The 27317-nt window shown below is 38.1% G+C and overlaps 1 protein-coding gene across 1 annotated transcript in view; it reads left to right on the top strand.

Annotated features, from left to right (window-relative positions):
* LOC147632501 (MADS-box transcription factor 17-like) overlaps positions 1-20170 on the top strand; it is a 104908-nt gene extending 84738 nt beyond the window's left edge. The window contains exon 2 of the mRNA XM_086807294.1: positions 20004-20170. Within this exon, the coding sequence (XP_086663420.1) occupies positions 20004-20105 (102 nt within the window). The 3' untranslated portion in view covers positions 20106-20170. The remainder of the gene's footprint in view (positions 1-20003) is intronic.
* The last annotated feature ends 7147 nt before the right edge of the window (positions 20171-27317 follow it).

The raw sequence follows: 27317 nt of genomic DNA, 5'->3' as shown, positions 1-27317 counted from the left end.
CTGAACTATCTTTCTCGAAAAGGTTTGATAATTTAGTTACTACTTTAGTGAATTTCTTTCTTTGAATATTTACTTAACTGATTTCTAAATTAGTTACGAATTCCAGTGAGGAATAAATTAGTCATTTATCTGAATATTTCGATCTCGATAGATTTCTTGAATTTTGTTTTTACAATCCGTGTGAATATAAAACGATAGAAATTTATCTCTTAGAGTATTTAATTATTCATTTATCAAATACTCATATAATTTAAACATAGAATTTAAGAGAATTTCAATTTTAGTATAAAAATTCTTTATGCATCTATTTATGCATAAAAATCAACTTCAATGAAAATAACACTTTTATATTTAAAAAAATCCTTTTATGCATAAAATCAAATTTAATAGGAATAACACTTTTAAAATTAAAGAATTTCTTTATGCATCTATTTATGCATAAAAATTAATTTTTATAAGAATAACGCTTTTATATTTAAACAAATTCCTTAATACATCTTTCTATGCATAAAAGTCAAATTTAATAAGAATAACACTTTTGTAATAAATAAATTCCTTTATGCATCTTTCTATGCATAGAATGCTAGTAGGTAGTATGAACTGCGCACATAAGAGCACATGTATATATGGTTTGAGGCATTACAAAATTTAATTTCAACATACAAGACTTGGAAAACACTTACTTGGAGCATCTCGTGCCAATCGTGGGACTTCAACCTGTATAGTTGCTCAACACCTCTTTTCTTAGTGGTTGTAAAGCCTCCCTTCAATGATCTCATGCATCCAGTGGGAGTACGCAAAGTAGTGATGGCCTACTTTACGTGCTTCTCCTCCTGCTTTATGCATCTTTATATGCATAGAATGTTAGTAGGCAGTATGATCTGCGCACATAAGAGCACATGTATATATGGTTTGAGGCATTACAAAATTTAATTTCAACGTACAAGACCTGGAAAACACTTACTTGGAGCATCTCGTGCCAATCGTGGGACTTCAACTCGTATAGTTGCTCAACACCTCTTTTCTTAGTGGTTGTAAAGGCTCCCTTCAATGATCTCATGCATCCAGTGTGGGAGTATGCAAAGTAGTGATGGCCTACTCCTCCTGCTTTGATATAATCCATGGTGCACGCAGAAGACAAACGTGCCCACCCTGCTCTCGTGTGGCCAAGCTTGACGCATCCGTCCTGCGACCCGCAAGTCCTCCCGTACTACGCTAATATTGTCTCGTTTACCAATAACATGTTCCCAAATACCAGATGCCACATTCTTGAAGATGTGCATGGGATCAAGAAGATGGTTGATCTTGAGATGGGTCCAATATGGTAGCCGAGAAAAATGGAGTACCTACACAAGAGATGCCACATTCTTGAAGATGTGCATGGGATCAAGAAGATGGTTGTGGATCCAATATAGTAGCCGAGAAAAATGGAGTACCTACACAAGAGTTGCCATGACATGATTGCTCTATCTGATCTTTAATCCAATTAGAGACTACACAAAAGAATATTGAAAAAAATTACAGTACCTGTTTATGCCATCTGGAGGAAGAACATTTGTAGACTCCCAATGTGCTTCCAATCTTTTGCACGAATTGTTTGTGGAGGAATGTTACTCTTACTAGCAACATATTTAGGATGATCTGACGGGAGAAATCGATGATGATTATCAAATATGGTCTTATACAAACCATCAGTATACTCATGTACTAACGAAGGGCCATAAACAGGACATGCATGTTTACTCGATGTTTTCAAACCTGTTAAAATATAAATAAAAGTTAGAATAATAAAGTCAATAGTTGTAATTAATATAACCAATAGTATTAGAGTAGGGAGTTATTTGAATTCTTACCAGAACAATCACTGTATCCTGGAAAGTCATGCATTGTCCACATCGACACTGCTTTCAGGTCGAAGTTTTGAGAGGAGGGTGGCCTACTAACGTCTACCATTGAAACACCTCTCCATAGTTCCTCCAACTCATCAATCAACGGTTCGAGATAAACATCCACATGCTTTAATTTATGTTTCCCTAGAATTAGAAGGGATAACATGAGATGTCCCTTCTTGATCGCCATTGATGGTGGAAGGTTGTAATTCACCAACACAACTAGCCACATGCTGTAACCAAATGGATTCACTCCATCCATACCTAGGCCAAGTCTCAAGTTTCTGGGCTCTGTTTTGAAGCTGGGCCACTCATCTTCAATATGCTTCCAAGCAGGAGTGTCTGTAGAAATTTTGCACATGCCATCATCCGATCGATGTAAGGAATGCCATGACATGAGCTCTGCTATGGATTTGCACTTGAACATGTGTCTGATGCGAGGAATTATAAGAAAGTGTCGCAAGACTTTATGAGGTACATCAAAACTCTTCACATCTATTCTATACCTTGCTTCACCCACAAGTGGGAGAATGTCGAGCCTCCTTATGCGTCCCATGAAAGAGAATGCAGTCATTGACGCATGCATGTATGCAATCATAATCCAATCCTCCAAGATATGTCACATAGCACCTCGCTATGTCTCTTGAGGTGGGTAGTCTATTCCCCTTTGGAAGCATGTTTGATAATAGCCTGCATCCAATATCATCAATTATTGATTAAAACATATTGAGCTTTATTCATTGAAAAACCCTTAACCACTAATTCAAATTTGCAAGTTAGAATGCGTACTTCAATAATGCATCAAGACTTGCATTGCTCCATCCATAAACTGTTTGTAGATTGAGTAATTCAAGTGAAGCACGTAAAATAGAGACTGTGCACCATTCAAATACCGGTGTCGATGGAGCCTTGTAAAGATGCTCTTGATCAGTTTCATCGTCATCCATACCTTTGGGATCATCCCTAAAAAGATGCCACACCATATCATCAACCACTTCCTCTTCCACGACTTTGTGAGGTGCAAGGCTATTGTCATCCCTTTCCCACTCATCCACATCCATTCTTCACATACACATTCACATCCATTCTTCACATACACATCCATATCCATTCTTCACATCTATATGATTCAAATGACATCACATAAAGGTAAAGATAAAGTGGCTGAACAAATTCATATCCATTCTTCACATACAAATTCACATCCATTCTTCACATCTATCTGATTCACATGACATCACATAAAGGTAAAGAGAAATTGGTTGAACCCCTTGGTATGCTTGATATTTCTATAGGGCATTCTCTTGTTGATGGAGAGTCTAAAGGCTCGGAGATGAGCTGTGAGACCCCTCAGTCCCCTCCACCAGCATTCTGGCGGCATAAGACAGTCCTTTAAGAAAAGAGGGTTTCTATGCAAGTTTTCAGTTTGATTTTCTTTTGAATATAAGGAGTGTTTCTTGAATCAGTATCCCCAAAACGTCTTGTTCGAAATTCTGAATTTCATACCAAAATTCCTCGAATTCTATAATCTTGATCCACATATGAATTCGAAGGGTCTCAAACTTAATTTCAGATTTGGTGGGAGTTTTGAGTATAAAAATTCTTTATGCATCTATTTATGCATAAAAATCAACTTCAATGGGAATAACACTTTTATTTTAAAAAAATCCTTTTATGCATCTATTTATGCATAAAATAAAATTTAATAAGAATAACACTTTTAAAATTAAAGAATTTCTTTATGCATCTATTTATGCATAAAAATTAATTTTTATAAGAATAATGCTTTTATAATAAAAAAAATTCCTTTATACATCTTTCTATGGATAAAAGTCAAATTTAATAAGAATAACACTTATGTAATAAAAAAATTCCTTTATGCATCTTTCTATGCATAAAAATCAAATTTAATAATAATAACACTTTTGTAATTAAAGAAATTCCTTTATGCATTTTTCTATGCATAGAAATTAAATTTAATAAGAATAACACTTTTATGATAAAAATAATTCTTTTATGCATCTTTCTATGCATAAAAATCAAATTTAGTAAGAATAACATTTTTATGATAAAAAGAATTCCTTTATGTATGTTTCTATGCATAAAAATCAAATTTAATAAGAATAACACTTTTATGATAAAAAGAATTCCTTTATGCATCTTTCTATGCATAAAAATCTAATTTAATAAGAATAACACTTTTATAATAAAAAAACTCCTTTATGCATCTTTCTTTGCATAAAAATCAAATTTAATAAGAATAACACTTTTGTAATAAAAAAAATTTCCATTATGCATCTTTCTATGCATAGAAATCAAATTTAAGAATTAATATCTGTGATATCCATGCAGATTCATAGGTGAATATGTACATGGAGTAATTAGAATATTTCTTTTAGATGCAAAAATGGTGAAAATTACTCTTTTGGAAAAACATACAAACAAGCTTTCTTTTCCACAAAATTCTGGAAACGTTTGCCATAACCTCCTTTGTATGGCTGACCATTTCTCATTTTTATCATTCTTTATTTAACTTAAATTAACCCAAATTAGACTTTAGAACTCTAATCTACACAATTTTCTAAATTCAAGAGAGTAAACAATAAGAAGAGTTTAATTAATCCCTTAGTTTATCTCTCTAGGATTGAGAAAGGTTGGAATGTAAAGAGGAGAAGGGGGTGGCCTTTTTATCAAAGGCATAGCATTTGAATTTAATTCAACATTTGCAAAACATAAAAACTAAGAAAACCATAGATTTTTCATTAAACAAGTAAGAAAACTAGCTTACATGGAGCCTGTAAGCTCTCCTTTGGCTTGAGGGATTGACTCGGGGGGGTCGCTCACAAAAAAATGTGAATATCACGTGCGTTCAACAGAAGCATATTTTTAATTTATGAAACTTATAGAAATATATTTACATAAGGATATGATTTAAAATTTTTTCAAAAAAATTTACAAATTCATAAAGAAAAGGGGATATTATATGGATTTAAAAATTCACAGATAAGGGATTTAAAATATAGGCCTTGAACGCACATGATAAGGATATTCTACATAGAGTGACCCCCCCCCCCGCCGAGGGGATTGAGGGTTCTACTCTTATTTGAAGCAAGAGTGGCCACCAATTCAGTTTGGAGAGGATTAGGCCAAAAACAATAAAAAATTCAATGTAGATGGCTCAGGAGAGGAGCAGAGTAACACTGCATAAACACCATTAAGCTTTTACAAAGGGGGAGGCTTCTATTTATAGAAAAAAGTGAGTCTCTAACTAAGCAATCTGATTCTAGAATTTTCGAGATCATTTTATTGATTAAGAATTAGGGGTAATGATGAGAAAAAGGTGCCTACTTCATGACGGGAGATCCCCACACTGAGGTGTCAAAATTTAGTTTTTTAATTATTTTCTTTAGTCCTTAGTCCACTCTTCATCTTATGTGAGCATTTACTCATTTTTGGGGGTTTTTCTTTTATTCTTTAATTTATCTCCTTCCTACATTTGGATTAATCTTGTTGGTCCATAGGAACATTAATTGGACCATAATTCAAATTTTTTTAAAAATATGGACCCTTAGGCTAAGGTCCTTTATACTTATTTTCAATTAATTCCAATTGCACATTGGAAAGTTCTTTTTGAGTTTCTGTTTCAGGGGAAACCATTTAAGACACTAGGAGGATTTTTATATCTAAAAATATCTCAATTTTGAATTACCTCCCTCTAGATATTTTCTCTCACCAGGCCAAAATAGGGTAAAACACGATCTTTCTTTTATTTCAGATAGGGGAATAATTATAAGATCAGAAGGGGAGGTTCTTACACTTAGACACCTCAAAAGGTGGGGGGAGGAATCTTACATCCTATCCCACTTAAAAGACGCGAGATGTCTTCATCTCGCAAACTAGAGGGCAACTCTTTCCCTTAAGATCCAACTGATTCTGGGGCTCCTTATAGTCTGGTGAACCCAACAGAATCCTAGGATAAAGATCACTTATATAGAATTCATCATCAGATAACAATTCACTCAGAATCATATCATTTATATCCTTAACACAATAATGGTCCATTAGACCGAAATTTCCATCTGAACAGTCCTCCATGGGAATTTCAATTATACAGATTTTTAATTTGTCATCCCTTTAACTTGATCCACTGGTCAAGTGTTAACAGTAGCAAGTTCAACACAATCCCACTAATCTCATAGTGATTTACTTAAGTTATTATCGTCATTCTAGTTACGAACATCATCATAGGGACTCGTCCCATTCATCCTCCTTGTGGTTTCGCTCAGCTTATCGCTTTTCAAACAAAATTTTGGAATCATCATTTTCAATCAGAATCCAAATCAACTCATAAGTTCTCAACCCGAATTTTAAAATCATATCAACCACATTCGAATTCATCATTTGGATAGCATTTTTTTGCTCCGACACATGTCAACTACCAGCAAGATCAATGGCACCAACACTTGAAGCAAGCAACATGATTATCTTATCTTGCAGCATCCCATCCCCCCATAACATTAACCTGATACTCAATCACACATATATCCAACATTGGCATTGATGTAACAAGGATCTTGGCAGAAAAAAACATGCTATAGGTCTTTACAATATGATATGATTTCATTGATGCATAATACTCAAGACAACACACATATCCGACTCACACATACGCATCATTCTCTCTTGACTCCTATCATGCCATGCTATGGGCGCAACTTCCACATGTTCTCTGTAACTCAAGCTGTAGCTCGTTACTTCACATTAGCTCCTCTCTCTCTCTTTCTCTTTCATCACCTAGAGGCAGCAGCCAGGGGCAGTATTGCCCACACAAGGACCTTTGTCGATCTTCATCTTCTCTCCACACTCAACTTTGCCATTATACTGGCAGCCTGACGGCTCAGCAAAAGGGACTCTCAACAAACATCTCTACTTTCTCTCAACATCTTCTTGGCAGCAGCAGTAATATAGCTCTCTACTTACAGATGCTCACAACATCCAATCAACAAGACTCAGCATCAAACCATCTCCTCTAAACCTCAACAAGACTCAGCATCAAGTCGTCTACAGCATCAAACCATCTCCTCTAAACCTCTCTTCGATAGGCTTTTGATAGCCTTAGCTTGCCTTGTTATTTTTAATCCACACCCTTCTTTTCAACATCTTTTATCTCCTTTCCAGTCGCGCAGTCCATCGATTTATGGCGGTTGGCTAGCTATAGTTCTTTTCCGTTCTTTCGAGGTTGGCTCATGCGAGCTCTTCACGTCTCCTCTACATTTAATCTATGGTGATCAGTTTCTTCTATCCTCCACCATCCTTTAGTTAGATGGCGTCTGGGTGCTCTTGCTTTTCGTATGCCCCAATAACCGGTTTCTTCCATGTTTTACTCTTTGCCATCCTTTAATGTTTTTTTTTAAAAAAATGTTCTTCTCCACTAGATAATGGGCCAACAAATATTTTAACCACCCTTATATCCTTGGGTTTTAATCCAAAACCTTTGTAAAATAAAGGGTATGCCCATACGTCCATATAGTAAGTTCCTTCAAAGGAGGGTGCTACACATTTCTCAAATTCATCATGTTGAAATTCCAAGAGGGGTTTTGCAACGGCAAGTACTTCAATATTGGATTCCTGTCCACCAAGGTTATGTAGGTACTCTCTTGATGGCCTTTGAATTTATCCATTTATAATTAATAAAACTCCCATTGCCAATCCTTAGAAGCACCTCCATGATGAGTCCTAGAATACCTTGTCTATGACCTCGTATATGAGAAGAGAGAAAAAATGTCAACCAAAAGCTTGGTATGTCGTTATGTAAGTGTTCATTGTGCACCCTCAACATTTTTGATGCCAATCTTTGAGGCTCCATTGAATTTAGCATATCACCTTGATGTTAATATCATTGTGTATTGGATTTTTGTAGGCTATCCTTCCCCGAGAGATATTGATCAAAGAGATACCACCCTATTTTCCTCATGCAGTCATATCATTCTATATGTACAATGATGATATCATAGTTAAAGATGCATTCTAGCTAAAACCTCATAGCGATTCCATTATTATTACGTGCTTTCTAGAGTTCACAAAAATCACTTAACATATTTTTCCCACCCCTTAGCCTGCCGGCGGACATTCATGTCCTTCGGCATTATCCTTATTGTTATGTCATCCTCCTAGGTCAAATACATAAGTTGTTTTTTCCAAATCGAGAGTCTTCATCATTTTTTTCCTCGATTATAAGGACACGAATGCAACCTATCACGCCCCTTCTCAGCCATCATAAGAACTTGGATACATGTCACCACATCTGATGCCCTATCAACAAAGACACCATGCCACATTACATCTGTATTTAGAAACACGTACCACCATTGCCAAGAGGGCATGTTGACATTCATCTCCTCTTGCACAAAAGAGTCCCACACATCATCATGACATGCCTCTAGCCAAATCTGAGTTCTCATTTACACACACTTCAAGAAACTCATCCTTATATTGGTCACCAGTCTCGTGCATTTGCCTTGAAGTTGTATACACTGCATCATCATAGGAATAAGCATCTAGGCTCAAAGGAAGACAAGAAGGGATAGAGAGAGAGAAGAATAATGGTGATCTACATGAGGCTCATCAGCTTCACACTCAAAAAAGGCTTCATTGCCTCCTTGTTCTTCAAGGCTATCACATGCTTGTCCTAGTAACACATCTTGAACTAGCACATGTCCACCATTTTCTGGTTGCTCATCATCACCCAAAGAAGCTTCATTTTGGATACTTGTTTGCTCCACCTTAGCATCATACACCAGTGCCATAAATGCCTTCCGTATTCCATTAGCCTTTGCATCTTGCACAGTCTCTGCTAGATACAAGTGGTCTTCTTCATGTTTTGCAATGTGAATCACCTGCTTTTCCTCTGCATTGTTTGCATTTGCCTCAAGTTAAACTCCTATCACAGGATAATTCTCTTCTTCTTCATCAATCTCATGTTCACTTACCTTTACTTCATCTTTACCTGCAAGTTTTTCTTCCTTTTCCACACTTATACAATCAAACATGTCATCGATACCTTCAGCATGATCCTCTGACATAGAGCCCATATCATTATCCCCTTCAGCTGTAACACAAAGTGAATCCAAGAGCCCTCTTTATCTTGTTTTAGTTCCTCTTCGGCATTTATTTCCGTAGGAAAAATTCCATCATCATGCATGACATGTGTGAAGAAGGTTCCTGAAATAGATTCCTCCCATTTGCCACCATCAACAAATGCAACAAGAACCTCTTCCTCATCCTGGTCTCTTCTTCAATTGCATAACTAAGTACATCTTCAAAAGCAAAAGACTCAGCAACTTCATGAGGAGAAACATCCTCCTCACAAGAAGAGGCATTATCATATCAACATCATAAGTAACATCATTAGCAATATCATAGCAAAGAGATAAGTCTACATCAGCATCGTCAAAAGAAGATTAATATTCTTCTTCTTCAATTATGGACTCTTGGGAAACTTTATCATTTGGAAAAAAGTCTTTTTCAGTAAAACTTTCATTCATAGCTTGTAAGTTTTGACAAAAGACGGCTTGTAGCATCTTAAATTCAAGGAAAAGTGTGTGCATATCTTTATCAGTAGGTTCAGGCAATTGCAAGAATCTTAAGACCAACATCACCTTCATCATAGCCCAGCTCCATTGGACCTCTCTTTATTTATTTATTAATCCACAATAATCACAAAAATAAAGAGCCAATGCTTGTGTTTAAAAATTGCAATACATTCTTGAATCTTTACTCCTAGCACAACCATTCTAGATCATTTTGATAGGAAGATTGCACCCAAACTTCATTCTGTCAACACGGGATTTTAACACGTGAAGGTGCAGAAAATGATTCACGGCATGAACCATTTCCTGCTACTTCACGGCATGAACTGTCAGTGACATGAAACGCCGTAATATTTGGGATTACCTTGCTAAAAATAGGGTGCCTTATCTTGACACCTCTGACACAACGGATCTTACGGAATCTTATCCCGTGAATCAGCAAGAAAATACTTCACGACATGAACCGTCCACCTTTTCACAACGTGAGCCATCATTAGGGGGTATTTGAGCATAAAAAGGGCCCTGTAAGGATCCCTAATTTTAAGGAATTAAGACTAATTTTATTGAGGCTTAAAGAGAAAAAGCTCATAATGATGCCTACTTTGGGCCTAAAAGTAGGCGATCTCTCTAACTTTCTCTCTAGGATTCAGCTTAACATTAAGAAATAATTAGAATGATCCCTAATTGGATCAATATTCCATAATGGATTGAATCATCAATATTCATGAAATACATAAACTAAAAGCATAGAAAAAAAAACCATTAATTTGGTCTCAAGCATAGATTAATCTTGGATTAAGGAAAAGCTTTATGAAAAGTTTCATTTGGATTGAGAATGGGTCATGAGTATGACCATTTCTTGAGTGAGAGAGAGAAATTACATAAAAACCATTAGAATTTAAACATAAATGAAAATTTATGTAATTCTTTACTATCATTAATCAATTAACTTCAATAGCATTCATCAAATTATGTAACTCTTCACTACTATTCCTAAATTAACTTCAATAGCATTTAAAAACCATACCAATTAAGCTTCTCAAGCATGAGAGGGGTTGAGAAGAGAGAAACATTGTGAAATTATAGAAAAGATCAATATTCACTATTTACCTTATAAATTGCTTGATTCTTTGTTCACGGTAGAGGCCCCTAACTAATCAATTGGTTAAGTATGTTGATGGAGCCACCAATGGGGATTGAAGAAAGAGGGAAGCTCCAAAAACTAGTGAATTATTAATGAATTCATAGTTCTTGGCTTAGGTGGAGTAGAGTAACGATGCATAAACACTATATATTTTTCAACAAGGGGGAGGCTTCTATTTATAGGAAAAATTGAGCTCCTAACCGAACAAACTGATTCTATAATTTTTTAAATCAGTTTGGTCAATATTTGACCATTTTTAGGTCAGTTAAGCTAACTTTTTGGAACTAGACTTGAATGAGGAGAGAGGAGAGATGAAATATCTCAATTTTTATGAGTTTAAAACTCATTGAAGCATGTGAAATATGCACCTCCTTTAAAGAACTCCCCTTCCTTACATATGTGTCAAAATAGAATCATTATACCCAAAATATCTCATATTTTTAATATTGCTCATAGTTTTTTACTAATAAACCTTGTATATTTTCAACTCTTCATCTTATGTGAAATATGCACCTCCTTTAAAGAACTCCCCTTCCTTACATATGTGTCAAAATGGAATCATTATACCCAAAATATCTCATATTTTTAATATTGCTCATAGTTTTTTACTAATAAACCTTGTACATTTTCAACTCTTCATCTTATGTGAGCATTTACTCATTTTTGGATACCCAAAATATCTCATATTTTTAATATTGCTCATAGTTTTTTTACTAATAAGCCTTGTACATTTTCAACTCTTCATCTTATGTGAGCATTTACTCATTTTTGGGTATCTTCTTTTACAAATTGGATTTATCTCCTCCCTACACATGGATTGATGCTATTGGTCCATAGGAACCTTAATTGGACCATAATCAATTGTCAGATGTTACCTTTCTCACTATAGATCCTAGCCATTTGCTCATAATCTTGTAGCCCAATGGAAAAGGCACTAGTCTAACCGGAGATTTTGGGTTCACGCTAGCGAGCTAGCTTTCCTCGCAGGATGCCACTATTGCATTTTTTTCCACCCTTCCACTATGTTTTGATGCATGAGCATATGCGTGGCAGCATGCGCATATTGAAGAGCGATCCTTCACTTCGTACCCTCACTTGGTTTTGGCACACAAATTTTTTTTTTCAAGCAAGAAACCTCCATCAAGCCGCCGCACTTTAATTTTTAAAAAGTGTGTGTGGGTTGAATAAGGGCTTGGCCCATTTAAAATTTAAAGGCTTGAAACCTTAGCTTGCTGGGCTCGGCCCACTTTAATTTTAAGCCTTCAAACCTTAGCTGGCTGCAAAAATTGACAAGCTACGTAAGAAATGAAACACCGACATGCACGACTGAAGCGAAGCGTCGCCAACCGTCACACGCGTTTAAAGAGAGAGAGGATGCGGCCATTTTCGGTTGCACGCGATTGTGCTGTGAGCAAAATGAAGCGAAGCAATCCTTGCTAGTCCCTGCTACAACCTATTGCGCCGAGGCTGTGAAGGAGAAAGCGCCGACTCACACGCTCCCTCACACGCGCATAAAGAGAGAGTAGTGTGCTCATTGCGGCATCCAGGAGCGGAAGAGCGAAAGGCGGGAGAAAGAGACGATTCATCTCTGTCGCATTGCAGGGAAATAAATTCCACATTAAATTTTTTTCTAAGCTTTTCTTTATAAAAAAAACATCGTTAAAAGAGGCTTTTTCCATTTTTGCTTGACCAAGTGAGTAAAAGAAAAAAAAGGCATAAAAACATTGTTTGTTTTCCTTGCATGTGAAGAAGGAAGCAGAAAAGGAGAAGATATTTGTAATAAAGAAGCAGGTCCAATTCTCGGCCGCAAACAATAACATAGCTTCGCACTCACCCACTCACATAGTCACGTGTTAGCAAGCCTCGTAAGTTATTTGTATTCAAAAATTGAAAGCATTGTAAAATTCAATCCTTGAGGGCCGTGATGTGGGCATTGTTTCTCCTGGCATCATCGACAAGCGCGCAAAAGCTTCGTCAACATCAAGTAAGATCTTTCTCTTTTTCTCATATAAAAGCTATATAAATTTGCTTTATGAATCAAACACGCGCATATCAAATTCAATATACAAGGCACATTGCACATCATGTCTTGCCTCGTTCATTGGTGTCGTGTCATCCCGCTCTTTTATCATTTAGTACAAAGCTTGTTTAACATTTGTGTGCGTATACATCATTCACCACTCCATCATTGCAGCGCCGCATTTGTCAGAAAGATCCATAGCACACATTCCTGTTTACTAGTGCCTTCTCTTTTGGGGTGTTGGGAGAGTGTAGCTCCATTCTTTGTTGGATATCTGGGGGGGTTTTCGGGTTTTATCCTCTTTCCCTCTTGCTCGTCTAGATATTTCCCAGACACTTCATAATGTGAGCCTTTTTTTCTTTCTCTTTTCTTTAGCTCTACAATATTATTTTGTGCATCTTGTAGTGCATGTTGCGCACTACTCAAAGTGCTTTTTAAGCTTTGTGTTTGTGAGTGGAGGAATTGAATTCTCCATGCATCACTCATGCTTAACCTTCTGGAGTACCCAAGTAAGTAGCCCATTCTCACCCTCTCCAACAAAGTGAATAAATCAAGGGAGATCAGTGAAGGGTGGAGGACAATGTGAAGAAGGATCATTAGGATATAAATATCCATCAACCCAAAGATCCACATTAGTCCAACCCTGTTGTCTTCTTGCATGCTTCTCATGTGCATTCAGATGTTCTTTCTTGATTCATTCAATATGCAAATATGCAAGTCCACCTTCTGCACTCTTGTTGAATCTAAAATTTCTACCATTCGAAAAATGGAAGAGACTATTTTGAAGTGAATCAAGGCTATCCTATTTTATTCAGGAAAAGGGCTATCCTATTGTTAAGAGGGAGAGAGACAGAGAAAGAGAGGGAGATAGACCTATTGTATTTGCAATAGGAGAAGAGATCTTGGAAAAAAGGGAGAGAGAGAGAGAGAGAGAGAGAGAGAGAGAGAGAGAGAGAGAGTCTTATTGTTGCAGAGGTTGGTAGGAAACGTGATGAATAATAGTAATGATTGAAAGAAACAGAATGTGGGGGGAATTTCAAATATGACTATTAAAGTGGAGTAAATAAGATTGAAAGTATAGATATTAGTGATCCTAGTAGGGGTTTTAATAGCTAGAAAGAGAATCCTAGAGAGAAAGTTAGAGATATCGCCTACTTTTAGGCCCAAAGTAGGCATCATTATGAGCTTTTTCTCTTTAAGCCTCAATAAAATTAGTCTTAATTTCTTAAAATTAGGGATTCTTACAGGGCCCTTTTTATGCTCAAATACCCCCTAATGATGGCTCACGTTGTGAAAAGGTGGACAGTTCATGTCGTGAAGTATTTTCCTGCTGATTCACGGGATAAGATTCCGTAGGATCCGTTGTGTCAGAGGTGTCAGGATAAGGCACCCTATTTTTAGCAAGGTAATCCCGAATATTACGGCGCTTCATGTCATTACTGATAGTTCATGCCGTGAAGTAACAGGAAATGGTTCATGCCGTTGTGAGGTGAAAACAAGAAAAAAAGTCCATGCCTCTATAGCCCTTCACCTCCCAAACTTGGAAAACACCACGACAACGGGGGCACCACAATGGGGGCACCACCAGCAGCCACCACCGGCGGCGCGGCGACTGGAACACTTTTCACAGTTCACCACCCGTGTTCCCCATCATTTTCAAACTCAAATTCTTCATACAATTCACTATTTGCCTCATGTCCTGTTGAAGCCCTTCGAAGCTGTAACAGCTGTGGGTGCCACCTTTGTCCCCTGTGGTGTGGCATTATTCACTTGAGCTTCTGTCGGTTGCACTCTTTCCAGCACGGTTCTCATCGATACCGCTTCTACACCCTTCTAATTTCAGGCCTCACTGCCACTGGAACCATCCCCAGTTGGTTCATCCGTTGCAACTTCCAATCCTTTGATTTGGCAATCTCCACTGCATCCTCATAAGATTTGGGCTTCTTTAATTCAACCTTCCAGCAGCGAATACCTCCCTTCAATCCTGCAATAAAACGATCCTTCTTCATCATGTCCGGAGGTACCTGATCCTCCCCCAAAGCCCTGCACAAGGTCTTCCACAGCAAAGAATATTTCTTCACATAATCATCAATTGGCTCCAATTCGCCCTGTATCAACCCCTGCACTTCATGCCAAACTCTGTCTGGATCCTCAATCTTCTTGAACCTGTCCAAAAGTGCAGTCTTCAATCCATCCTCAGTCATTTCAATACGTGGAACAGCAACCCTCAATGACTCCTCACATAAGCTCTGTACCAAATCCTTGCATCCCCTTTCAAGCATATATTCAGCAACCGCAAAACCTGTGCTGGCTCATTGATGTGGTTTCTTATGCATGCAACCTCCATTCTTTCAAGAAAATCTGCTACATCTTCATTAGGACCACCAAAAAACTCGGGATACGACATCATTTTGATCCCCAAGCTTCACCTTCAAACCAAAGAAAAAAACTGGAAACACCTTCCTTCAATCTCTTACTCTGGGGCATACACCCTCGTAGGCAAGAGAAATATACCTGAGCTCTCCCCTCAGTGGGGGCACCAGAAAGATGTGAGGTGAAAACAAAGAAGAAAGACCATGCCTCTATAGCCCTTCACCTCCCAACTTTGATACAACTTTGATACAACAACTAAAAAAGGGGGCACCACCAGCCATCGGCGGCTGGAACACTTCTCACAGTTCACCACACCACCCACACCAGAAAGACAGGCAAAACAGGGGGCACTTGTTGAGTGTACATTGGTCTAGCGGGAGGACGATACAATTCTCCCATGCGCTTTAATACCACCATAGACAAAGTAAACACCCAGCAATTAAATTCCCAATCAACACTTCATACAAGCTTCTCCCGACACAGAAGCCTTACTCACACAACATTACAAACACTTTGGCTTGGATTTACTGCCAAGGGAATTCGACCACGACCTCACCACCTCAGGAATTACAACCTTGCGTCTGACGACTAAGCCTCTTCAACCACGAACACATCAACACTTTAACTTGTCACTGCCAAGGATACACCACATCCTCAATCGGCACATGATCCACTGCCTCTGCCCACAATCGGCTTTTTCAATCGCCGTGAACCTCTTGCCTGCGTGCTGTGCCAACCACACCAGAAAGAACCCGACCACTCTCTCTTCAGAGGGCGCCCCACCACCAACCCTCAACTCCTCTGTATCCCATCACTTCTGTGTGTGTTGCCAGTATAGCAGCAGCTACTCCAACATCTCTCTCTCTTCTCAATCACCAGCCTTCTTGCCAGACAGCTCCTATGGCTGCCCAAACAAAACCCAGGCGGCCCCTCTGGTCTTCGCCTGATCCCAGCCCTTTCCATTACCTTGCATCCGGCGACAGTCCTCTCCCCTTCGTCGCCCACCAGGCCCCGTCTGCTTCACGTGCTAGCCACCATCTCTCTTCGCTACCTTTTGCCAACCTTCTCTTGGCTACCAGCTACCACCAGCCTTCGCTCTTCAGTCGTACCCGCAACCGCAGCCAGCCACGCTTCCCTCTCCCTTCGCCAGCGGTCCATCGTCTGTCGCCAGCCTCTAGTCGTCAGCTTTGCGCCAGCTTCACTTCCCTTGCGCCTCCAGCTCTTGCTCTCTCCATCATCCTTGCTCTGCACCTAGGCGGCTTCCGAGGAGTCCAAGGTTATGCCGTCGCTACTCTCCACAGCACTAACCAAACCCGCCACACCTTCCATTTCACTGTTTACCTCCGACTTCTGGATCCCCCCATGACCCACAACACTATCAATTCCCTCTTATTAAAGTAAGCTATGGTCATTGGACCCTTAGTTGTATGATGGCAGAAAATATGAGATAAATGTTAGGTTTCGCCTTGGACTGTATGTCATATCATGATGGTGCTATATTGAGTTTTTAATGTTAAATTGCATCCATTAGCATTTCTGAAGGGTATCTCCACAGCTTCTCAATAACTAATAAGTGTTGATAATTTGGTAGTTCAATAAGTGACACATTAATATAATAATATTCATAGTTAGCTAAGTTCATAATCTTATTGTTGTAATAGAATTCAGCGATCGTCAGCATTTTCGAGAATGCAGCATTTGCTCTAGTTACATATATCCATGGCGATCTTCGTCATGTGGATATGTAGGGTTTTTGAGAATTCAACGTTTTCTCTAGTTACATATCCATGCCGATCTTCGCATCCGGGTTTCTCAGCCGAATCTCATTTGGTAGCTGCTGCGGGTACTTGGAATGTATCATATCCATTTGACACTGTGTCATGTGGAGGTAAATACCTTAAACATGACGGACCATAGTGGTGGTACGAGTCTTAACGAAAACCTGCAAACAGTTACAATTTGTACCGCAAAATTTGTAGTTTTACTTGTAAGTATTTAAGTATCAATTCTCGAAACCTTCAAAGTTATATACATTTTGGCAAAAAAAAAAATCGCAAATTTCACTTAACCTAATCGTCGTGGCTCACTGCATGTGTGCATTTATACGAATTCCACTTAACCTAACCGTTCCGATCGTCCTTGGTAAGCAAAAGCCCCTCACTTATACCTTCACGCTATTGCTATATATGATCCCAAAACTGATAATGGATATTGAAAGTCTTAACATCGCAGGAGGTCTGGGTGGGGCCTGCATTCTCATGGCACTCATTGTCGTTTCTTGCGGATTAAGGCAAGCTTACAAAAACTGAAGCAACAAAGAATGACGAATTTTCATCGCAATGGAGGCGACCAGTTGCACTCCATGTTATTCTCGGAAGATGAGCTTAGGAGAGCCACCAAGAACTTCTCTCATGAGCATGAGCTCGGAAAGGGAGGCTATGGCATGGTGTATTGGGGCAACCTACCCAATCACGGCAAGGTGGCGGTCAAGAAGGCCAAGCACATGGAGGATGTAGATAGGGAAGAGGAATTAATAAAGTCCTTTGTGTTCGAGACTCTTCTTTTAGGGAAGAGCACACATGACAATCTTGTCCGGCTATTGGGTTGTTGTGTAGAAACCCGAGTGCCCCTTCTTGTGTATGAATTTGTGGAGAATGGGACACTATGGGATCACTTGCATCCAAATAAAGATGCCAAAAGAAGCTTGCGCCTAGGCTCAAGCTGAGCAAGAAGGCTTCACATAGCGGTGGACACAGCAAAGGCGCTCACTTATCTCCACAAGATGAGTCCACCCATTCTCCAGACATAAAGTCCACCTCAGGTTAGGAGTAGTCATCCGGCGAGTAGGTGGTTATAGTGGAGGGGTAGCCCTTGATCTTCTCACTATCCTTCTCTTGAAAAAGAGGAGTTTCCTTTGGCTTTAATAGTGGGGAGCGTGTGGAAAGTCCTCAGAAGCTATCATCTGAAAGGGGTGCTATTCACCCTCTTGTCTAAGCAGTATTGTAGGAGGTCGTAATAACAATGTCATAATATCATCCAAAAGAATAACTTTCCACCCTCTTGTCTAAGAAGTTTTGTAGGAGGTCGTACAATCATCCAAAAGGGGCACTGTCCACCCTCTTGTCTAAGGAGTATTGTAGGAGGTCGTAACAATATCTAAGCTATCATCCGAAGAAAGAGGCACTGTCCACCCTCTTGTCTAAGCAGTATCCTTCTCTTGTAAAAGAGGAGTTTCCTTTAATAGTGGGGAGCGTGTGGAAAGTTCTCAGAAGCTATCATCCGAAAAGGGCACTTTCCACCCTCTTGTCTAGGCAGTATTGTAGGAGGTCGTAACAATGTCCTAATATCAGAGGTGGTATTTTTTGTCTAACTTAAAGCTTGTGTTGTTTTTTTCTCTTGGTTGGCTTGACATATGCAAGGTAAGTGGCCTTATTCATTCTGTTAGTTTAGGAAATGGACTTATGCATAGAGATATGGGGCATTGCTATATGCCATCTAGATGGCATTGCTATATGCCATCTAGAATGATGCTTATGTCATGTTAGGAGTGGTTATCTGCGAGTAGGTGGTTATAGTGGAGGGGGAGCTCTTGATCTTCTCACTATCCTTCTCTTGCAAAAGAGGAGTTGCATTTGGCTTTAATAGTGGGGATCGTGTAGAAAGTCCTCAAAAGCTATCATCCAAAAGGGGCACTGTCCACCTTGCTTGTCTAAGTAGTATTGTAGGAGGTCTTAAACAATGTTCTAAAATCACATGTTGTATTCTTTGTTTAAGACTTAATTATGGCTTGGGTTAGAGGAATCGTATTTTTTTGCCTATATATGCATTTGTGTAGCAGTAATGTCGATCGACCCATTACAAGATCTCGATGTGGCCAATCTTTTGTCCATTATAAATGAGAGATATGGGTAGCAAAAGCTTGGTCGTAGTTCACACAGGCATAGGTATGGTTTCATCAAACCTTTTCACATACACAAAGTTAATCTTTTATACATTATATTTGTCTTATATTTTAATCTTATATGCAGGCGCGCTTGCAGTCCAGGCCAGTCGATGCCATGGCGCAGACTACCCCACTTGGCTAGTCGATGCCGTGGGGGAAATCTACCCCACTTGCTCAATCAAGGAAGACCATGCCTTTGATAGGCGCGGGGCCGAGTGGTGCAGGCCCATCATCACGGTATGGGTGTGATGAGCCTACACCACCCTCCTCTACTAGAGCCACCCCAAATCCCTCACGTCTGTCTTCACCACCACCACGACAATGTAGTAGGGAGTCTAGGGGGGTATTAGACATGCTAGTAGTAGGGGGGAGTTGGCTGCTTTTGCTTTGGCAAAAGCGGCACTAGGTCTCCCGATGTGTCTCCCCAACAGGGGGGCTCATCATCTACACATTATGAGCCAGCCCCCAGGAGACCCATTCCATCGTTCGATCCACGCCTCTCCTACCATACATTGTGGATACGGATGGTGCCCTCCTAATGGATGCACGAGGAAAGTAAGTCATGAATCGTATGCATGTTAGCGAACCTGTAGTTTGTGAACTCCTTCAAAAAGTGGAAAGCACAAGATGAACTTTCTAAGCAATATGTTATCAATGTGCTTAAGTCGTGGTTTTCCATGCCACATGCAGGTCTGTGCTTCTCCGAGGAGTAGATGAAGCGGCACATCAAGATTTTTCTCTCTAATAGGAGATAAAATATCAAGAGAGCAGCAGAAAATAATATGGAGAACCCTAGCGTGTTTATGGTCGAGGAGGAGTAGAGGCACGCACGCAGTTTTGTGAGAAAGCACACAAGTTCTTTTCAATAACAAGCCGCATCGAGTGCTTCCCGACTACGGAAGCAAGGGGCTTCGCACTTCGGCTCCGGCGAGAAATGTTCTTTCTTGCTCATTTTGTAAGTATCATTTCTTCTCTACTTTCATTTCGTTTTGTACTAAATTGTTTTCTAGAAATATTTGTATATTTTCTTAATTGTTTTTTGTAGAGGGAGGTTGGTAGTGGGCATGACTCAAAAAAGGAGGAATATGACTATGGGTATAGAACCCCCCCCTGTCTGCAATTATGGGCGTGGATGATGCGTATGTGAGGTGTATGCTTGGATGAGTCTGTTTTGGGAACTTAAGCTGATGAGGTAATGTGTTGCTTAAACCATTCTCTTTTCTATGTCTAATTGTATTTCCATACTTTCCTTACCTTACGCTTGATGGCATATATGCAGGATGAAGGGGAAGAAGAAGAAGAGGATCCAGATTATATCAGCGTGAAGAAGCAAGTGAAGAGGACGAGGAATCAGATGATGAAGATCACTTAGAAATGTTGAGCCCATGGCCATTAATGGCCACCCTCAACTTTCAAGCCCCAAATCGACTACTGAGCTATTGGCCAAAATCTACAACACAATGACTTTATCACTCATGACTTGTCCCCATGAGTAATATCTCTAGGCTGCAAGAAGATTCCTCCAGGCCAAGCTCTGACACATAAAGATAAAAACTCTAACTTCAGATGGAGTCTGGACCATGTGGGGTGGACGGCATGGAGTCGTGGGAAAACTATCGCATTTGGATTCTACTGCCCCTCGCTTGGCACCTATACTCTTCCAATAGCCTAGTGTCTGGAGTAAGAACTATGTCCCGTGTTCTCTTAGTGGCATCTTGGAAAAGTAGAAACACAATAACTAAAACACTAGAGAAAACTGGTCCCAAGCTTACTTAAAATCAAGAGGTAGTAGTAGAGCTACTTTCAGTAAACAGGTCACAAACTAAAATAGAGTGTGATCAATGATTTTGAAACATCCATGAAGATGCAGCTCTGCACTATAAGGGCAGCCCAGTACAGACCTCTGATCTTCATCTTATGAACCTATGTTGGGATGAGCTTCGGTGCTGTGTGCAAGCCACATAAACCATTATCCCACTTCTATTCTGCTATCACCAAGAGTGCAGCCCATAATATTTCTATCTGCACTTCATCATTTCCATCATAACAACTACTTGATGTGACAACAACTCACCTGCACAAAGAAGAAACAATTGTTTTTGCTTGGCTCTTCCACTACGAACATAGACCCAACTCTTCAATTCAAGTTTCCTTCACTTGTCAAACAATGTAGGCTTACCCCCATGCCATCTTCATTGCTCAGTCCAATGAATGCCGACCGGTTCATAGCCTCTGGGGGCGTGTATCACTCTACAACCTTCTTGTACAAGCAAAAAACCTTCCCACACAAGATAGTGATTCCTACATATTGCAACTACTACAATACTTGGAATTGAAGGTTCTTTTAATCAGTTTGATAGTTTTCACTCATACATTGTTTCCCTAACTTCTCTTAATAATCTACTACTTTGTTTATCTATGCAGGTTCATAAGTTTGTCTCCCATCAAAATTACATATGCTACTCACAGGACAATAAAAAAGAGTCATCCAAAAAACTAAGTCATTCAAATTCATAAGTTTGTCTCCCATCAAAATTACATATGCTACTCACAGGACAATAAAAAAGAGTCATCCAAAAAACTAAGTCATTCAAATTCAGGTCTCTTAACAATAGAGCTACATTTTTCAATTCATCCACTGTAAACTATTGACATTTTGGTTGCCACCATAAGCAACTGGGCCACTGATGTCCATGTAGACTTGGAGGTGCCAGGTTTCCAAAACAAGCTCATAATTTTGAGGTATGGAGAACGAGTAAGTGAATGTACTTCTCAATGTTGTTCCAATTGTCATCTCAGCTAGCTATGCAAATTTGGAATCAATTTGACAGTTCCTAGACGTCAAAATATCCACATCTTGATCAAGACGACAACTCCAAGACCATAAAGGAGGTGCATATTTCACATGCTTGAATGAGTTTTAAACTCATAAAAATTGAGATATTTCATCTCTCCTCTCTCCTCATTCAAGTCTAGTTCCAAAAAGTTAGCTTAACTGACCTAAAAATGGTCAAATATTAACCAAAATGATTTAGAAAATTCTAGAATCAGTTTGTTCAGTTAGGAGCTCAATTTTTCCTATAAATAGAAGCCTCCCCCTTGTTGAAAAATATATAGTGTTTATGCATCGTTACTCTACTCCACCTAAGCCAAGAATTATGAATTCATTAATAATTCACTAGTTTTTGGAGCTTCCCTCTTTCTTCAATCCCCATTGGTGGCTCCATCAACATACTTAACCAATTGATTGGTTGGGGGTCTCTACCGTGAACAAAGAATCAAGCAATTTGTAAGGTAAATAGTGAATATTGATCTTTTATATAATTTCACAATGTTTCTCTCTTCTCAACCCCTCTCAAGCTTGAGAAGCTTAATTGTTATGGTTTTTAAATGCTATTGAAGTTAATTGAGGAATAGTAGTGAAGAGTTACATAATTTGATGAATGCTATTGAAGTTAATTAGTAAAGAATTACATAAATTTTCATTTATGTTTAAATTCTAATGGTTTTTATGTAATTTCTCTCTCTCACTCAAGAAATGGTCATACTCATGACCCATTCTCAATCCAAATGAAGCTTTTCATAAAGCTTTTTCTTAATCCAAGATTAATCTATGCTTGAGACTAAATTAATGGTTTTCTTTCTATGCTTTTAGTTTATGTATTTCATGAATATTGATGATTCAATCCATTATGGAAGATTGATCCAATTAGGGATCATTCTAATTATTTCTTAACGTTAAGCTTTATCCCTTAGAAAATTTGAGATTTATCAGTCATAGCAGCGGAGCTATGGAAAATTTTTTATAAAAATTACGCATAAAATAATTTCATTCAAAGCATGAAAAGAGGACTTCCTACCATATTCTAAGAATTATCATCCTAGATAAATTGAAGATATTCATTGTAATCATAGAGAAATTGATTTTTATATTTTGCATAATTGATTTTTATGCATAGAGGTATGCATAAAAGATTATTATTTTAACATAAAAGTGTTGCTTTTATCATAATTAGATTTCATGCATAGAGGTATGCATAAAAGATTATTATTTTAATGTAAGAGTGTTACTTTTATCATATTTGAATTTCATGCATAGAGGTATGCATAAAAGATGATTATTTTAATGTAAAAGTGTTACTTTTATCATATTTGAATTTCATGCAGAGGTATGCATAAAAGATGATTATTTTATAATAAAAGTGTTACTTTTAGCATAATTGAATTTCATGCATAGAGGTATGCATAAAAGATGATTATTTTATTACAAAAGTGTTACTTTTAGCATAATTGAATTTCATGCATAAATGTATGCATAAAAGATGATTATTTTATTATAAAAGTATTACTTTTATCATATTTGGATTTCATGCATAGAGGTATGCATAAAAGATGATTATTTTATTACAAAAGTGTTACTTTTAGCATAATTAAATTTCATGCATAGATGTATGCATAAAAGATGATTATTTTATTATAAAAGTGTTACTTTTATCATATTTGGATTTCATGCATAGAGGTATGCAAAAAAGTTGATTATTTTATTATAAAAGTGTTACTTTTATCATATTTGGATTTCATGCATAGAGGTATGCATAAAAGTTGATTATTTTATTATAAAAGTGTTACTTTTATCATATTTGGATTTCATGCATAGAGGTATGCATAAAAGTTGATTATTTTATTATAAAAGTGTTACTTTTATCATATTTGGATTTCATGCATAGAGGTTTGCATAAAAGTTGATTATTTTATTATAAAAGTGTTACTTTTATCATATTTGGATTTCATGCATAGAGGTATGCATAAAAGTTGATTATTTTATTATAAAAGTGTTACTTTTATCAATTGGATTTCATGCATAGAGGTATGCATAAAAGTTGATTATTTTATTATAAAAGTGTTACTTTTATCATATTTGGATTTCATGCATAGAGGTATGCATAAAAGTTGATTATTTTATTATAAAAGTGTTACTTTTATCAATTGGATTTCATGCATAGAGGTATGCATAGAAGTTGATTATTTTATTATAAAAGTGTTACTTTTATCATATTTGGATTTCATGCATAGAGGTATGCATAAAAGTTGATTATTTTATTATAAAAGTGTTACTTTTATCAATTGGATTTCATGCATAGAGGTATGCATAAAAGTTGATTATTTTATTATAAAAGTGTTACTTTTATCAATTGGATTTCATGCATAGAGGTATGCATAAAAGTTGATTATTTTATTATAAAAGTGTTACTTTTATCATATTTGGATTTCATGCATAGAGGTATGCATAAAAGTTGATTATTTTATTATAAAAGTGTTACTTTTATTATATTGGATTTCATGCATAGAGGTATGCATAAAAGATATTCTTTTTATACTAAAAGTGTGATTTTCATCATAAATGGATTTTATGCATAACTTAGATGCATAAGAGAAATTCTTTTATTCTAAAAGTGTAATTCCTACCAAATTGAATTTATGCATAAGAAGATGCATAAAAGATTGATTTTTATTTCGAAAGTGTTAGTCTCCTTAAATGGAATTTATGCATAAATAAATGTGTAGAGAAATCTTATATCAAATATAAGAATTCTCTTAAAAAAGATATGAAATGTGATAAGATGTGATAAGAGGTGTATGAGATGTGATAAGATTTGATAAGATACGTATGGGAAGTGATAGGATGTGATAACAGGTGTATGAGATGTGAAAAGATGTGATAAGATGTGTATGAGATGTGATAGAATGTGTTAATATGAGTTAGGATGTGTTAAGATGTATATGGGATGTGTTAGGACGAGAATGGATGTAATATGGTTGTTTGAATGTGATGTGGATGTATACATGTAGATGTATATGTATGAATGTGAATGTGGATGTGGATGTAGATACGGATGTGTATGTATGTATGTGGATGTGTATGTATGAATGAGGATGTGAAAATGGATGTATGTATGTAGATGTGGATGTATGGATGTGAATGTGAATGAAGAGGTGGATGTGGATGTATGGATGTAGATACGGATGTGGATGTATGTATGTAAATGTGGATGTATAAATGAGGATGTGAAAATGGATGTATGCATGTGAATGTGGATGTATGAATATGAATGTGGATGTGTGGATATGGAAATGGAGGTATGGATGTATGAATGTGGATGTGGATGTATGCATGTAGATGCATATGTATGAATGTGAAATTGGATGTATGATGTGGACGTACGAACATGGATATGTATGTAGAATAATGAATATGAAGGTGTATGTGAGATAATGTGTAGTCTATATGAGTGAATGGATGAGAACGAGTATACATTGAATGGAATGTGGAATAAGTAATGTGGTCCGAGAGTGGATAATATGGAAAGACAAGAGTTCGTTATAGAAACTGTATTTTGTGACTGTTTATTGTAAATGACTGTTTTATGTCAAGAATGCTGGAGAAGCATTTTGACCGTCTTGAGGATTAAGGTCATGAGACCGAACTGATAAAGTAGCAACTGCTGACAGAGAGTCAATGGAGGACGTCTCGCGTAGCAAGGTCTATCGAGGTCTTGACCATCGATTTAAATGGTGAGCTTCCGGTACGGTGGATGAGGGACCAAGGAAGCGGCCTATTAGTGAAGCGCTAGGTCACCTGCGAAGGATCCTAGAGGGTGCTGACCATACGGTGCTCGGGCTGTGGGTCGCTGAAGATACCCACACGTGTGTCGTGGAAGATATTGGAACAAGGAGTAAGAGTTGTTTTCTGAAATCGGGCATGGATCTTGTTGATTGACCTTGCTGGTCCTCAAACGGATGAGTCCATGGCTCTTTTATATGGATCTGTGGGTTGATCTTGCTGATCTTCCACGGAGATTCCATTCTATTATATGAATATATTGCCGGTTACTATGAGCTAGGAACTATGGAAAAGGCCCCTGAGAGAACAGGTGGTGAGCGTTCTAGTTGCCAATGATGCCATAAGTACACCGATGAAAGAATGACTGGAAATAAGGATTCAAACAGAGACTTTGAGGATTGTCATCAGTGACATAATGGTTTTATTAAAGGATTGTTTTAAATCTAATTGATGCTAAGAAAAAGGCAATTTCATATTGGGTGTGTAAGTGGTGTGACTAGTTTTATGTTTGCATGAACTTCCGGCTAGGGGGCCTTGGAACTCTTTTCCTTGGTACCCGGGACAAAACCTAACCAAATTCTTAATTGGATCCCATCACTACAGCGGTTGGGTGGTTGGCTAACCCATGGGACTGGATGGGGTTAGGCTGGACTGATGGATCCGTAAATCGAGATTTAATTGCTATTATTACGATAGATGAAGTAAATCCCGGATAGAAATTGTTCTATGGATAGGAATCAACGGTTGTGCCTCTTGATGGGAAAAAAAGCGTTGATCCAAGTCCCAATGATCCAAGTGCAAGTTTCTTCCTTGATTTGACCAAGTACCGTTAAAGGTGCAGTCAGATCAGTTTGATCAGTAAAGAGTTATCTTGACTATGTTAGAGTAAAGAGTTATCCTGGTGGAATCGCCCGTGCTTTCCGGGTAAAGGAAGTTTTTCCGGTTTCGGTTTTGGACAAACCGACGGATTAGTCTCTTGTCCGGATATCCGTGGGTGGTGGGCGAGGCCCCGAGTGTGAGACCCCTACCCGCGCACGATGTGCTACTTCCGCTGCTAGTACCCCGAATCCGTTTGCGGGGTGGAGACCGGGATCTTACAGTTGGTATCAGAGCAAAATTGAAAGCTAATAAAGATAATTAAATTCTTATCTGAAATTGGTAATAAGAATTCAGAAACAGCATTTTCATAATGTATTTTCATTCCATAAGCTTCTTTAATGAAGAAATTTTAATCAAAGAAATTGTTTTTATAGATGGAAGTTCCCCATTTATCTGGTATTCCCGACCTCACCCAGTCTCAAGATATGATTGCATTTGCCTTCGAGCATCTCATCTCTTCCGCTTCAACTCAAACAAGCCGAGCAAGTCTCGCACGCCATTTCGCAGATTTATATTTTCCTACCCCAGCGGAGAGAATACAACATAAGTGGTTTGCAGGGCAATATGTCCACGCCCCTTGCGACCGCCGTACAATGCTGTGGCAGAATCTCTCATTGACTATGATCCTGTTAAAGCTGAAAATGGTACGTGGTGTCATTCTATATCATTCAACGCCTCGAAATTTCAGACTTTCATGTCAAATTTATAGACTCCTTAGTCGATTTATCCCTAAGGAGAAAATAATAGCCCCCTTCGCAGTTAGAGAACTTATGTAACAAGGCATGACTATGGCCCAGTACGGTCCTCTTATATGTCTTCCGAGGAGATTTTGAACTCAGAGCCGAGTTGCTCTATGTA

Source organism: Cibotium barometz, chromosome 13 (assembly GCF_041138505.1).
Source record: "Cibotium barometz isolate CiBa-2024 chromosome 13, ASM4113850v1, whole genome shotgun sequence".
In the NCBI taxonomy this organism is placed as follows: Eukaryota; Viridiplantae; Streptophyta; class Polypodiopsida; order Cyatheales; family Cibotiaceae; genus Cibotium; species Cibotium barometz.
This window is presented reverse-complemented; position numbering and strand designations above follow the sequence as displayed.